This window comes from Nestor notabilis, unplaced genomic scaffold, assembly GCF_000696875.1.
Source record: "Nestor notabilis isolate BGI_N333 unplaced genomic scaffold, ASM69687v1 scaffold2093, whole genome shotgun sequence".
NCBI lineage: Eukaryota > Metazoa > Chordata > Aves > Psittaciformes > Psittacidae > Nestor > Nestor notabilis.
This window is the reverse complement of record NW_009923086.1, coordinates 138,452-152,795: the sequence shown is the minus strand read 5'-3', so window position 1 is coordinate 152,795 and position 14,344 is coordinate 138,452. Positions and strand designations below refer to the sequence as shown.

Sequence of the window (14,344 nt, the reverse complement as noted above, 5' to 3'; positions counted from 1 at the left end):
TACATTTCAACTGTGTATGTGTGATCTGTATTTCTCGATATTCAAAAAGAAGGAAAGTAGCCACAGGTTTTGTAGCAATAGCTTTTCTCACCTTCTTTCTACATGTCAGTTGAGCTTCTTGCTTTTGGGGCAGAATGGATAAGCATGTGGCTATGAAAGCGGAGAGAAGTAATGAGAGTTTGTTGTTCGACTGGTTTGTGACTTTGCAAGCTCCTCCTTTTCTTTGTCACCATACAGTGGGGTGAAGCTGAAGCAATGCTAAAGAAATCCTTAAATTCATCAGGATTCCTTTGAAATTCATTCTTAGATTTACTTTTTCTGATTTTGCCCAACATTTTGACTTTGTAGGTACCGCTCATTTAACTACTGGTACGTTGTAATAGGGAAGGGGGGGTAAGGTGGCTTAGAGTGCTCAGAGCAAGGTCTCGTTTGGCTGTTTCATTCCTTTGTCCTGCATTTCCATTGAGTCATCTTTACCCTAAATTGGTTTCTCCAGAGCTTTTTGTAAGTCTAGTTAGGAAAACAAGCTTGTATTTACACAAACTTCAGCTAGTATATTAGTTCTGCACTTTTTTTGGCTATTAAAAATATAAAGTATGAAGAAAAAAAATAGGATAAGATTTCTGCACAAAATTAATGATTTTGGCTATCAGATTTTTCCCCCCCTTAATGTTTTAAACCTTTTTAGTCAACATGATTGAGGGAAATGCAAGTTTAATACAGTAGTGCAGAAGACTCATACAGATGAGATGTTCTTAATAAATTAAGTCACCCAGAATTATTATCTCTTACTATCTGAGCCCTTGTCCATATACTGATGTTAACTGATGATGATACTTGATGATTGATGGTGGTGATTTGCTCATGATTGGCAGTTAATGATTGTTGATGTTGTTCAGAGTATTTTAATGGATTGCTTATATGATTAGTATTTAGAAGAATTATGTTTTGGGACATGAGGGGTTTTAAAGATACTCTGATCTCTTTTTCATGTGTACTTCTGTGAGCAGTTTTTGTTCATTAACATTCAAAATAACACCTTTGGTTTATCATACTAAGCAGAACTTTAAAGATTTAGGAGCCTGGACCCTGAATTCTTCTTTACCCATCAGTTACCCTTTATGTCCCTTCTGTTTTTAGACAGTTTCATTATTTAGTAAACGTTGGGCATCAGCTTGTCTCTGGATCTGGTGGTTGTTTATAGATACCGAAGCTCATTGAAATTGTGAGCCAGGCTGCTGCAATGGGCACTTCAAGGAATTCACACATGTAGCATGTTGCACTGAGTCCTCTGGAGTGCTTGGCAAGGTGGGCACTTCTCAGGCAGGCATGCATCTCAGCAGCTTCTAGGCAGGTATGCTGCCCAGGAATTCAGTGCTTTTGGAAACTTGCAGTTTTTCCAGGTAGGCTCTAGTAGCAGATTCAGTAAAATTAGCTCTAGACAGTAAAACCCAAGTGCTTTGTTATGCAAGGGTCTGCCCAGAGGTTTTGGTGACCATGTGGGTTACAGTTCCTGTAAACAAGCATTCACCCACACAAAATTGCTGTTGCATCCTGGGTGCCACCAGACGAGCAAAGGACTGAATAAATGTTACCATATTCTGGAATCCAGAAGTAAATCATCAAGCAATGGCAGAAAGCTGTTTTGTAGATTTTGTTTGTTTGTTTGTTTGTTTGTTTTTTCAATATGCTACATGTATAAAAAAACTTCACAGTTCAAGACTGCAGCGTAGTCTCTCTCATCAGCAGTAAGTTAATTCAGTTGTAACGGCAAACAAAACATGCTGTGTGAAACATCCAGTTCACAGATAATACCCTAACAGAAGTTAATGCTATTATGGTGTCTTGAATGAGTGGTAAGTACTCAAGCCCTTTAAAGGACATGAAAGCACAACATGCTCTTCAGAGAGTCCAAACCAAGTTGCAACTTTCTACTGAAGTCCCACACCATATATTAAAAAGGATGCAGAAATAGATACAGCTTTTTTTTCTTTTCCCACTCCAGAACTTGGCTGGATCTCAAAAGTGCATGTGAATCGACCTGAAGTTGTGAGGCATGCAGAACAAATTAAAAAATGGAGAACTGTGAAAGGTAATTGGCAAGTAAGTGCTCTTTTTATGCATTCTGTTCCTGTATTTTTAAAGCAGTCACTCTGCCTCTCCAGGCTGCAATATTGAATTTTTTCCAAGATACATGTAAACTTAAAAGATGTGCTTGTCCATGTCTTATTTTAATAATTTGTATTTGATGATAGTGGGATGGAATAAGCTGATGCATTTATCCAAACAAGTTAAAAACCTTATAACTCATGAGTGGCAAAACCGCAAATGAATTTAAGTCATCTTTATTCATGAGTGGATTAAATTGTATATTACTATCCTACCACATTTATTCTGTTTCCCAGACAGACTTCTCTGCATGCTGACTTCTTATTTTTTAATTTTAAAGCTGGGAGATATGATCATGGTCGCTGTCAAGTTTGACCTACCTGGATGATTTTTCTTTACTTAAACATCCCCAACATGTGTGATTTCTTTTCTTAACTAGTTCTTACCTAAAACTCAAAAATCCTGACAGGCTATGGCATTCAGGGCTGGGTGGGGGGGAAGAGCCTACTACCGTTAAAGGGGCTGACTTCTCAACTCCTCAGATAAGGTAAATGATTGCTTATTTTCTATCTAATATAAAATAGGTTCACATAAACTATTGCTAAACCCAGTGGTGCAAATGAACTTTTTTTCAAGGCTGCCTTGTATTCATTGACGCACGTGTTCAGGCCGTCTTAGCAGTTACCCTCAACCTCTGCTGATTGCTGCTCTCCTGGCAGAATTGACAGACACTAGCCTGGTGTGCATTTTGGTTTCTCTGGTTTGTACATGAGACTCTTAATGCAAAGCCGTAAGATCAGCAACATAAGCTACTGCCTTCTGCAAAGCAGAGTAGGTGAGGCATGGCCATGTGCTGGCTTCCGCTGCCCCAGTGTCAGGACAGGACGGGGAATGGCAAGCAGAGCTGGCTGCAGGATGTCACGAATGCTTTGGCAGCTTTCAACCAAGGGCAAGGTCTGAAAAAAGCCATGCAGCAGACCGGGAGGTCCCAGTGAGATCTCAGCCCTTGTCCAAAGGACAAATTGATTCCTCATTCACCAAACAGCTGTTCTGCAAGCAAATATGCGTGATTCCTCCCTTCTGCATGCTAAATAAGTCATTTACTTGCAACGGTAACTGAAAACCTGGGAGCTGGAGGAAGGGGACAATGAAGGATCAGTCATAACAGTGAAATGTAAGAGAATAAAGCAAGAATCATTTAGCTATACCATAATTCTTAAAAATGCTCTTCAAAACAGTTGGCATCCTGAGCTTAGTGTGTTGGGCAGCCATTTTATGGTGGCTGAAGCTGCGTTCACAATGAGTACAGATCTTGCAGATGACAGTTGGGGGTAATCTGATGTAGCTGTAAGATCCTACTGGAAGGTGATAGGAAAAAAACCTTCCTACCTGTTAACATGATTCTGAAAATTTGGGCTTTGAATGTTATGATTAAATAAAAAATGGATATAAACTGGGGAAAGTTAGACACCAGCTCAACATTTCTGAAGTTTCTTATGTATGAAAAGGTCACTTGATACCAAGTTCAGGCTTTGGGTTGGGAAATGGTGTCAGTGAGAAAATCCAGAGGGTGTTCCAATAATCTTGGCTATCTTCAGATACTGCAGGTGCAGCAATGTAAAAAGTAAGTCTGCTGATTTGACCAAATATTTGACTATATAAAGAACAAAGACACAGAGATCCACAGGCTTTGATTGCAAAGAATTGTTGGGAAGAGATTTAGTGTCACTCCCTCAACATGGCTGTAGGACAAATGTTTAATTATTACTCATGCTTCTCCAATCTCCTGTATAGTAACACTGATACTGAGCTACTCAAGTAAGGTTTTACTTTGAAGAATGCCAGAAGCATCACTCCTTTATTTGAACACTGTCATTGCAGGATGGTAATGTGCTGTTTATTTTACAGGGGTGGTTTTGAACCTTTACATGCTTGAGGTTAAGCAGCTCCACAGATTCAAATTTTGAAGCCCATTTCCAAATACACATCTGAGAAACCCTTTTTTAAAAAAATGAAGTTCATACCAGTTCTTGGAACTCCTTGACTACATCTGCCTCCACGACTTTATGATTCATGTCGTAAGAGATGAGACAGAAATTCCCATGAAGGAAAGATAAAATCCAAGTAAAAGAAACTAAAACCCATTTAACATGAAAACCCTTTTTGAAGGATTTATAGAGTAAAAGTAGGAATCAGTTAGAACCAAGCAGTCAGGCTTTGACTAACAGAGGCCAGTAACGGTTCATTACTTCATTCAGTCACCCCAAAGCAGCTTTCAGTCTAACATTTACTGCAAGTTCAGAAGGGAGACTCCTGTCAGTGAAGTGTGAAAGGTTTGTAGGCTGGCCAGCCACTTAAGGTTTGCAGAGTAATACCCCCGTGCAGAAACAAGTTTTGCTGCCTATACTGAAAAATTGTGTCAGAGAGCAGTCAGAGAAGAGCTTTATGGACTTTGCCATTGCAAACTCTCCCCTTGCTGAACATGTGCCCACTAAGAGATGTCAGCTTTTTGCGAAGCCATTGCTGTAAATGAGAATTCGCTGGAAGACCTTCAACGAATAGTTCAAAGTAATGTCTTAAGCTCAATTTTTATTCAGCAAGATTCTATAGCATTTTCATCTAAACAGTGCTTACTTCCTCCCCCAGCCCCCCCCCCAATAATTACAGATGTTTTTTATGTCCTATTCACACAAAAGAAAGTGGAAACATCTGGAGTCTAGACCCTAAGTTTTAAGAAGTCTGGATTCTTACCCCCTACTGATTCAATGTTTCACTCTCACAGCAGGAGAAGCATGCAGACGTGCAAGTGTGCAAATTGATGATGTGTAGACTCATCTGGTTACTGGCAATTGCAAACCTGTGTGCCTCCTGAAGCACATATATAATTTGTTGTGCATACAAGCCTTAAAGACACAGACATTGTTTATAGAATGGAGCATGCTGTAACAGTGAGGTTCCTCACACAGGTGATGTTTTTATCTTTGTCTTACAGAATTAAATTTGAAACAAGATGCTTTTTATCCTGATAAAAATGTTTGTCTGATTCTTATAGAGTCCCATTTGGTAGTTAGTATTTGCACCAAAACTTGGAGTTTGAGCCTTTGATTCTGAGAGAATGGACTTCTGATTCCAAATCCTTTCTCTAGGATTAGATACTGTGCAAGACATGAACAAATATCTGCCAGCCCTGTCTGTCATAAACCATGCTTTGCGTATCCTCTATGTTATATCCCATATGTTTCCTCGTTCTTAAGGTGAGATCCAGGCTTCTGATTCCTGCATCTTCTAAGTCAGTTTGGTTTTGGAAGCATAAACTGAAATACTATATTCCTTTCTTCACTCCCTTTGTAGGCTGCCTGGCTGCTGAAAGCTGTCACCTGCATAGATCTTACCACTCTCTCAGGCGATGATACTCCTTCAAGTGTTCGCAGACTGTGTTTTAAAGCAAAACATCCCATCAGAGAGGATCTGCTGAAAGCCTTGGACATGCATGATAAAGGTATGGTAGTTTTCGTTGTGTGTATTTTGTAGAGAAAATGTCTACATTTCCTCATTATTCAGTTTGCAGAAAGGGGTAAAAATTACTCTTCTTCCTATAATGGAAGCAGTTATGGTAGGGAGCACTGCAGAACTAATTGTCCTGAGAGAACAAACTAGGTTCTATATGGTCTTATTCAAAGCAACTGTCTTAAGTTCTAACTACTAAACATCTATTCCTTTGAATTAATATAAGAATATAGGGAGAAAAAAAATCCATTCTTGGTTTGGCAACCAAAGTGGAGCATGTAAGTTTGATACCTAGTGAGCAAGTTCGATGTGGAAGCTGCAAGCGTGTAACCTCAGTGTATGTCTTTTAATAACTGCACTAAGGTGAAACTAATTGAGTATTCTGTTAATCTGCTGATGTCCTTAGTAAAATGGAGAAGGGGAGAGTGTTCGTACAAGTCCTTTGGATTTCATGCTTAGCTGCTATTTCTGTAACTACTGAGCCTGCCACTTTGCCTGTCAAAAAGATGCATCCCACAGTCCTAAGCATCTTACTTTTCCTTCAGAATACATTATCTGCTTGTTTCAGTAGTTAACTTAGGAGACATCTTCGCAGTCTGGTCTGCTTTAAGGAATTAGTCCTGTAATCAGTGTATGCGGTTGTGTGCATGTCACATACACATACGTACACACACAGGGTTCCCAGAGTTGAAGTCAACAGAGTTGGAGGGGTGGAAGACAGTCCTTAAAGACTAGTGATAAAACTTTCATTGACATTACTCAAGGAGGCTCCATCTCAAGTCCCAGTGTTACACCCAAGGCTGACGACAGTAAAATTTTGGAGCAAATTGAGACTGTCAATATAACTATAAATAAAATCTCTTTATAGCTGAGCAGTGTTTCTGAATTTTTCCAGATGTAATCACTGATGTATCAGTGAATACCATTTGACTTTTGTCCTGTCATATTGATATTATGGTGATCTAACAGAAAGAAAATCCCAGTGACATTTGGGGCATACTTTTACTATTGAAATATTTCAGTTTTACTTGGGCATTGGCCCACTGATTGAACTCATATAATGTAGAACCAAAGGGAAATCAGGCCTCCGGGTTTAAGCCATAGACATAAAATACTAAAGATTAGTCTTACTTTAGAACTTTGATTTATGGACTCTTCAGACAGATGAAGTATTAAATATGAGGCCAATTATCTGAGACTTTGAGAGAATAGGAGTAGGACTACATTAACATAAAGACTGCTCAGTTGCTGCTGGGCTTAGTCTGGCTCAACAAGTAAGGAAAGAGCTTGGCAGTGTGGTTTCTCTTGCAGTAAATTTCTGATTAAGCGTGCCTTAACAGTACGTGTTGGCATTAAACAGTGAATCTGTCGATAAAAATCTTGGCATTTTAACTCCTGCTAATGCAAACTTGCTTCCAGGGTCAGGTGAAGGAACATGAAGGAGGTAACAATATGGAAAATTACCTGAGCTGTTTGAGCAATATAGCAGACATCTCTAGTGCAGGTCCTTAAGATGTGTGTGAGAATGCAGAAGTGGGAGGTGAGAACAATGCACACATGCTCGTAATATGATTGCACTTGAGAAGGTGGAAATTAAATATGAAGAAGTGAACTGTAGCTTTTGCAGGTATTACTGTCGGAGCGGTTTGTGTGTATCCCGCAAGAGTCACCGATGCTGTTAATGCCCTAAAGGCTGCTGGCTGTAACATACCAGTAGCTTCAGGTAAGCTTGATTTGAAAATATCCTATTAAATGTGTTGATGCTGTAACATAGGTAGAAAGATCCAGCAATTTGAACTTGCTTTTGTTTCAGAGTGTAAGGTGGAAAGGTGGCTGGTGGAAGGAAGGGAATGGAGGGGAGAATTTGCTTCTTTTGTTTTCCTTCAAGCTTATCAGGAATGCAAAGTCTGTTTTGCTGGAAGCTCTTCAAAGAGGTCCTTAAGATATATTAGTACTTTCCTCACCCAAATAGAAGAAATTGAGATTGTGTGCAGGACAAAGTAACAGTAGGCACTAAGTAAACAACAGCGATGCAGTATGAACTTTAGAAGTTCCAATACACTTTTTTTTCTTCTTTTTTCCCTACCAATTGTTTAGCTTTCAAGTATAATCCTGTGTCATGGTTTAACCCCAGCTGCCAGCTAAGCACCACACAGCTGCTTGCTCACTTCCCCCTGCCAGCTCTTCTCCACTCGCCACACAAGAGAGACAAGTCCTGAATCTACAATAAGCAAGAAGTAGAATCAAAGAATTATACAGGTTGGAAGGGTGCTCTGGATGTCATCTGTTCCAACCTCTTGCGCAAAGCAAGAGCTAACTTTGAAGTTAGATCTGGTGTTCAATGTGAAGATCCATGTGTGGGGGTTTTTGTTGTTGTTTCATTGTTGTGTAGAGGAAAAAATATGTACTAAATGCATTTATTTGTAGAGATAAAAAGGATCTTGAAAAAGCCATTATTTTTTCCATTTCCAAAGTTACCTTTGGGTTTTTTACTTAAACATCATAAACAATCTGAAGTAGACCTCATCGAAAGTAATTTTTGTTATGTTTTAGCTGTTAAACGTGTTACTAGAATTTAGCTTGAAATACTGCGTAAAATAATGGGAAAGAATTAAAAATGTATGTATTGCTTCATCTGTGAGCTCACTCATTGTTTGTTCAATTCTGCTGGAAGCAATAGATATCATACTTTCTTATGTAGGCTGCTTTGGAAAATATTAAGGCATGTGGAAGAGATGTTTTTGCAAGATGCACTTAGTATCTTGCTGGACTTAGTATCTTGCTTGATTCTTGAGGAAATAGCTAATGCTTCTTGTGGATGAAGAGAGGATAGGATGATATGCCTTTAGATTTTTGAATCATGTTATGGATAAAAAAATAAAACAACTTTTAAACTCTTTGGTGTATTAGAGGTATATGCAATTTTATGGTCAGTTTATAAAACGTTTTCTTTCCTCTACCTGCATCCCCCTTTTTGCTAGTGGCTGCTGGGTTTCCATCTGGACAAACTCCTCTAGAAATCAAACTGGCTGAAATAAAGCTGGCTGTGCAATATGGTGCTAGAGAGATTGACATTGTCATTAGCAGGACTCTGGTGCTGACTGGCCAGTGGGAAGGTAAGTACCTACCCTTTGGCAAGGAACCTAAAAGTCTGTATCTGCATATACAAGCTCTGTCTTTGTCTCTTCCCAAGTCTCCATATTGGTTCTTGAAAAATTCTGTTCCTCCCTTAAAAGTAATTGGTAATCTGGGACACTGAGCTATATAAAAACTATTTAATTTATGAAGAATGGTTGCGTTTTTTAAAAGAATGCTGTTACAAGTGCCGTCAGACTGGGCATGCAGAATTGCTTTGTTTTGAAAATTAGGGGCTATTTCCTTCTATGCCTTCAGAGTATTTTGTTTACAGGATTAAAAAAAAAATAGCAAATGAAATAGAAGTGAATGTCTAATTATTTGAACAGTTTTGTTAAAACCCCCAAGGGACGACTAATGTAGATGATAGCTCGTTAAATGTACATGTTTCAGTTCTTAACAAAAATATGTATTTTAGTTGTTTTCTTTTTCGTGAAAGTTGAGGATACAAATTGACTGTTCGTATTATTATTGATGTTCTTGTGTCTGTAGACTACTACTAATTAGTAAGAACAATAATGCTGAAGATGGTTTTTGCTCTAATTGCCTCCTTAATGTACTGTGAATGGTTTGCCTTAAGTGCTGACAATGTTCCTATAACTAATCTCCATGTGAAGGTAAACACATCATTGTCTTGGAATGAATTTTCCTTTAGTTGTATAATGTAGTGCATAATAGCCTGTTTGCCTGGAAGACTTCATAAAGAATCCCTCGTACCTGAGTTTGGTTAAGGAAATAGAATTATCATGGTAACAGATCATATTTTCTGATTTTGGTCTTCCTTCAATTAGCAGTTAGAACTGAACAAAAAACCCCACATGTTTCTGCATCTGTTTCTTCAGGACTGCTACTCTGGTTTCCACTTCCATACCTTGTTCTCTTTTGTAGTTCTTACCGTCTCCACCTTTGCTCTTGGGTATATGCAGCTTTACAAATATTTGACTTCTTGACATTGTTGCAGACATTTGTTTCTTTCAGAGTGGCTATTTTATATTCAGGTATGGCCTCAGAAATTGCTGTAATGTGGAGACAGGATGATTGAGTGGTTTTAAATAAGACAGAATGTTGGTTCTGTACCAGCTGGCGGCAAGACTATACATACACCTTCCTGCAGTATAACTTTGTTGGCATTTACACTGTTGCCTACAAATCAGCTACTCCCTCCAGGAGCTGTGCTTTGCTGGGAACATGTATTGGTCTTGGATACAAGGTGAGCAGAATCAGTGATCTGTCACTAAGACTAAAAAAAGACCACTGAAGTGGACATGAGCAGCAACTTCCAATTGTGCCTGAAGAAGTCTGTTTTGTAGCAATTTCTGGCATTAACTGTGGTTGCTATGCTTCAGACTTCATGGTGCAAACGACTGTTAAGTGCAAGTTGCATAGAGAGATATCAGAAAGTTAGTGCATGTAAGCAATTGCAAATGCAGGCTTGAGGTTTTATTGCCCAGGATTACATGAAGAGGGACTCAGAGGTGGAATACAAGGCTAGATTCAGAGAGAAAGCTTGTACTGGTGACTGAAATGATCTGGACGTACATTGTTAGGTTTTTCTCTATGGGAAATGAATTGGGTTTTGTGATCACAAATTACAGGAGAGGAATACACAGACATAGCAAAGATGGATGTAGTATAAAGCTGTCACCTTACTAAATAAGTAAATTAGGGATGACTTTTGATTTGGAATGCATATTCTTTGATGCAGAGCTGAAGTCATGACAAGGTTGAAAGCTGTCCTTTTTTTAGCAATGGTTAGTTTATTTATTTTTTTTTTTTTTACTGAGGGCAGAATTGAAATTATTTCCAAATGTTTTCTGAAAGTTGATTCATGAATGCAAATCTGTGTTGGGCACATATTTACATGGTCTTGAAAAAAGCTACCTCAGGAGCAGAATTTACATGCCATGATGCTACAGGGTGAAAAATTATATTTAATCTGCCTATCCAAAAAAAAAAAAATTACTTCAGTAGGTGATCCGAACATTTTGATAAAAATCTAGTATTCTGAATTCCTGCTTAGCTTTCAATAGGTGTATGTTATCTGTATGAACATGCAGGTTTCCATCTCTAGCTAATGATTAGATGTGATACACAACAATGTATAAAGAGTGTTCTAGGAAGCTAGAAGAAGGGATGAAGAAGTCCCTGTATTACATAAGATTGAAAATTCTAGTCCAGTAACTGTGCCTGTGTTGAAGGTGCTTCATCAACTAGAGCTGCCTTGCAGTTATGACAGAACCTCTGCTTATGCTTATAACACTAACATATTTTTATTGTTATTTTCTCATGTTGCCTGTCTTCACAATGTCAGGAGTTATTGACAAAAATATGTATGTGGTAGAGTGCTTTATTTTACCATTCATATATTTTTAGCTTTTCTTCTAGCCTGTGCAATAGTTGGGGTCACCATGATATAATAGTGTTGCTTTGTGATTTGTTTCAAAGGCTTGTTTGGTTATTAAATATTTTAGTGTCTGTCCAATTATGTCAAGTTATTTTAAAGCAGTCCTTAAATATTGTTGGAGCTCTTTATGACACTCAGAATATGTTTTCTAGATCTTTATGAAGTAATTGGTAAGATCTTTTTAAAAGTGTTGAACATGAAAGCAGTTTTATTGGACACTAAATTACACTGGAACATAACATTAAATGGGATATAAGTTAGTGAACTTACATACCTTTTACAACCTATTAGCTTTTAAAGCAATACTACTTTACAACAGTTTACTCAACCATTGTCTTGTATCACTTGACGAAGTATGGATTAAGCTTAAAAATCAAAATTTAGATACTGTCTTTAGGCAAAGAATGTGGATATTGTCTTAAGGAACAGAATGTGGAGCCTGTATATAAAGAATGATGAACACAGGTGAATTTGACAAACAAAAACTGGATTTATTTTTATTTTTTTCCTCTGTAATCAGTGAATATGTTGGAGTTGCTGTACCTTCTGAAGCTGTCTGGGGTGCTGTAATGTTAATTCTGTTTCCATAGCTTTTAGCGAACACCTGGACATACTGCAATGTCACCAGCTTCAGAGGTATTGTTAACCCATCATTTCCTCTTTGTCAGTTGAATTTTCCTACAAAATAAGGGAAGTACACCAGTATATTCCAAGGTGTTTGAACATGACTGCATCCATGAAATACAGTAGGTATAACCTCATTATGAAAGCTGCCTTTCAGTTCTGTTAGTAATTATTCAAATGAGAGCTGAGAAGCTTTGTTCAGGGATTGGGGCCCCCTTTTGTGCTACATACTTTATAAACAGCACAGAGAACATACATTCCCCACTCCAGAGTCTTGGAAAAGACTCCACATGTTGTTCAGAAATACTGTAGCTGGATTTACCATTTTCTAGGTGTGCAAGCTGACGTGGGATCTCAAAGTCTAGTTGCACAATTTCTGTCTTATATTGTCAGCAGTAGCTCAGATTCCTGAAGCCAAGCTCTGTTTTCAGTTTCATGGGAATCACTGGAGCCTGGAGTTGCACATATGTGACTGAGAGTAGAACTGAAAGAGTCGTGTTGTGCTGATAGCCTCGTGCTTGTCATTTTGTTAACAAACCTGCCATTAACATGCAAGACAGAAGGGACTCCAGCTCATTTTCCAGTTTCCCATCATGATTACCTTGATCTTTTGGTCTAACAGAAATTGAAACATCTTCCCTCCTTGTCTCTGTTTCTTACCCTTAACATCAGTCAATGTGACTGACTAGATAAAAACAGCAAATAAGATGCATTTAAAAAAAAAAAAAAAAAAAAGGAAATGTTTTTATCACCACATTTTTGGAGAAGAGCTGTTTCATAAAACTTTAAGCTGTGGGGTTTTCTTTCCCCATAATATTTGCATTTCCTTTGTAGGAGATATGGATTATCCCCTTTATTTTGTAATTCTTAGTACAAATGTATCAGACCAAAGCAAAAGACCATATAGACATCTAGACAGTCTAGGGCAGATTATAGCCAGCAGTAATTGTCAGGCATGTTTGCTTGAGAAATGTTCAGGGGGAGGAACGTTTTATTTGATGTATTTAATAGCTGCTAAAATCAATATAATGTACTGAATAGTTACAATTTTAGGAAAACCACAAAAAGAACACCTTCCGACATTTATATTTTATGACAGTGAAATAAAAACTACAGCTATGAAAGTATCTTTTTTCCTATAAAATCTGATTTTTCTGATTTCTATAAATGCATCCAGTAAAAGCAGATCTAAAGTTCTTATGTCACATCTGTTTTAACATCTAAGTCAGTGGAGCTAGTACAGACTACATCAGTGAGCATCTGGCTCCAAATATATTCTATAAGGGTTTGCTTGCTTTGGGGTTTGTTTCTTTTTTTTTTTTTTTGGTTTTTTTTTTGTTTGTTTGTTTTTTGTTTTCTTTTTTGGTTTTTTTGTTTTCTTTTTTTTGTTTTAGGTTTGTTTTTTTTTTTTGGTGTGTGTTTTTTTGGGGGTGGGGTTTTTTTTTGGTTTTTTTTTTGGTTTGTTTGTTTGTTGGTTTGTTTTGTTTTGTTTTGTTTTTTTTCTGTCCTCCAGCATAAGACTTAGACTTCTTTTAGAATGGATCATGGTACTGTGTTCAAGATGCTACACATTACTGGTCATTTGCTTTGAGAGCTCTCAGTGTTCTTTCCCTTGTTATTAGCTGTTAGGAGCAGAGAGTCTTTTGCAACCTCTTCATGGTGGTCTTAGCTCACAGCAGGGTTTTCTATGACACAGGTTTTTCCCAAAATCTTTGTGCCACTGCTGCTAACCTGAGAAGCTCTGTCCGCTGTGTCAGTTACTGGTGTTCTGCACAGGTCACAGATGTTCCCAGAACTGCGGAGTCCAGCTCTGCTCCTGTTCAGCTTGACAGAGCTGCATAGTTAACTGATGGACTTTCTGGCAGCACAAACTGTCATAGAATCAGCCCAAGACCCCTTGAAAAACAGTACATTTTCAAGTGTGATTAACTTCACCAATACTTAGATGCCAGGAAGTTTCAGGATAATCAAGTTACTTGTGCCTTCATTTAAATCTGACTGGCTACAGCGACTTCTTTTTTATTTTTGAAAGGAATAGGAGTTTTTGCACTTGTTCTGTAGCAAAGCAGTTCCTGCTTGCATCGGGACTGGGGTGCTCTGGTTTATTTTCTCTGTTCCAGAGGTAGTTGCGTTTCTATTTGTGCTTTTACCATAAGGTTAAGAATGTCCTACTGTCTGCAATAATTGGTCTCTGAATAAAGAGCAGTATTTACTACCTACACACCTGCCCCATTAAAGCTTGCTCACTTTTCCACCACCTCAGCTAACCTGATAGACATGGATGATTGAAGATCCTCTGTTGTTCCTGTCTGTGGATTGATCCATGCTGTCAGATAGTGAGACATTTCAAATGAAAGTACCTTCCAACAATAGGGAGAGTGCTGTAGCTGTGGTACTAACTCCAGTGAACAACAGCTGTAAGGATATAATTTCTTTTCATGGAATCCAACCTAAATGTACATTTTGTTGATTTTTGTTTTGACATTTTTGGTGGTGTATCTTAAAGGTAGAGAAAAGTCAAGTCTTTTCTTCTTGTTACTGAAACAAGAAGAACATGAAAGATGC

At 38.1% G+C, this 14,344-nt stretch overlaps 1 protein-coding gene across 1 annotated transcript in view; it reads left to right on the top strand.

The window, feature by feature from the left end:
- The first annotated feature begins 1,882 nt into the window (after positions 1–1,882).
- The window catches only part of DERA (deoxyribose-phosphate aldolase (putative)), a 43,735-nt gene continuing 31,273 nt past the window's right edge, over positions 1,883–14,344 (top strand). The window contains 5 exon segments of the mRNA XM_010011939.1: positions 1,883–1,997; positions 2,000–2,103; positions 5,461–5,608; positions 7,244–7,339; positions 8,598–8,732. Coding sequence (XP_010010241.1) covers positions 1,883–1,997; positions 2,000–2,103; positions 5,461–5,608; positions 7,244–7,339; positions 8,598–8,732 — 598 coding nt within the window.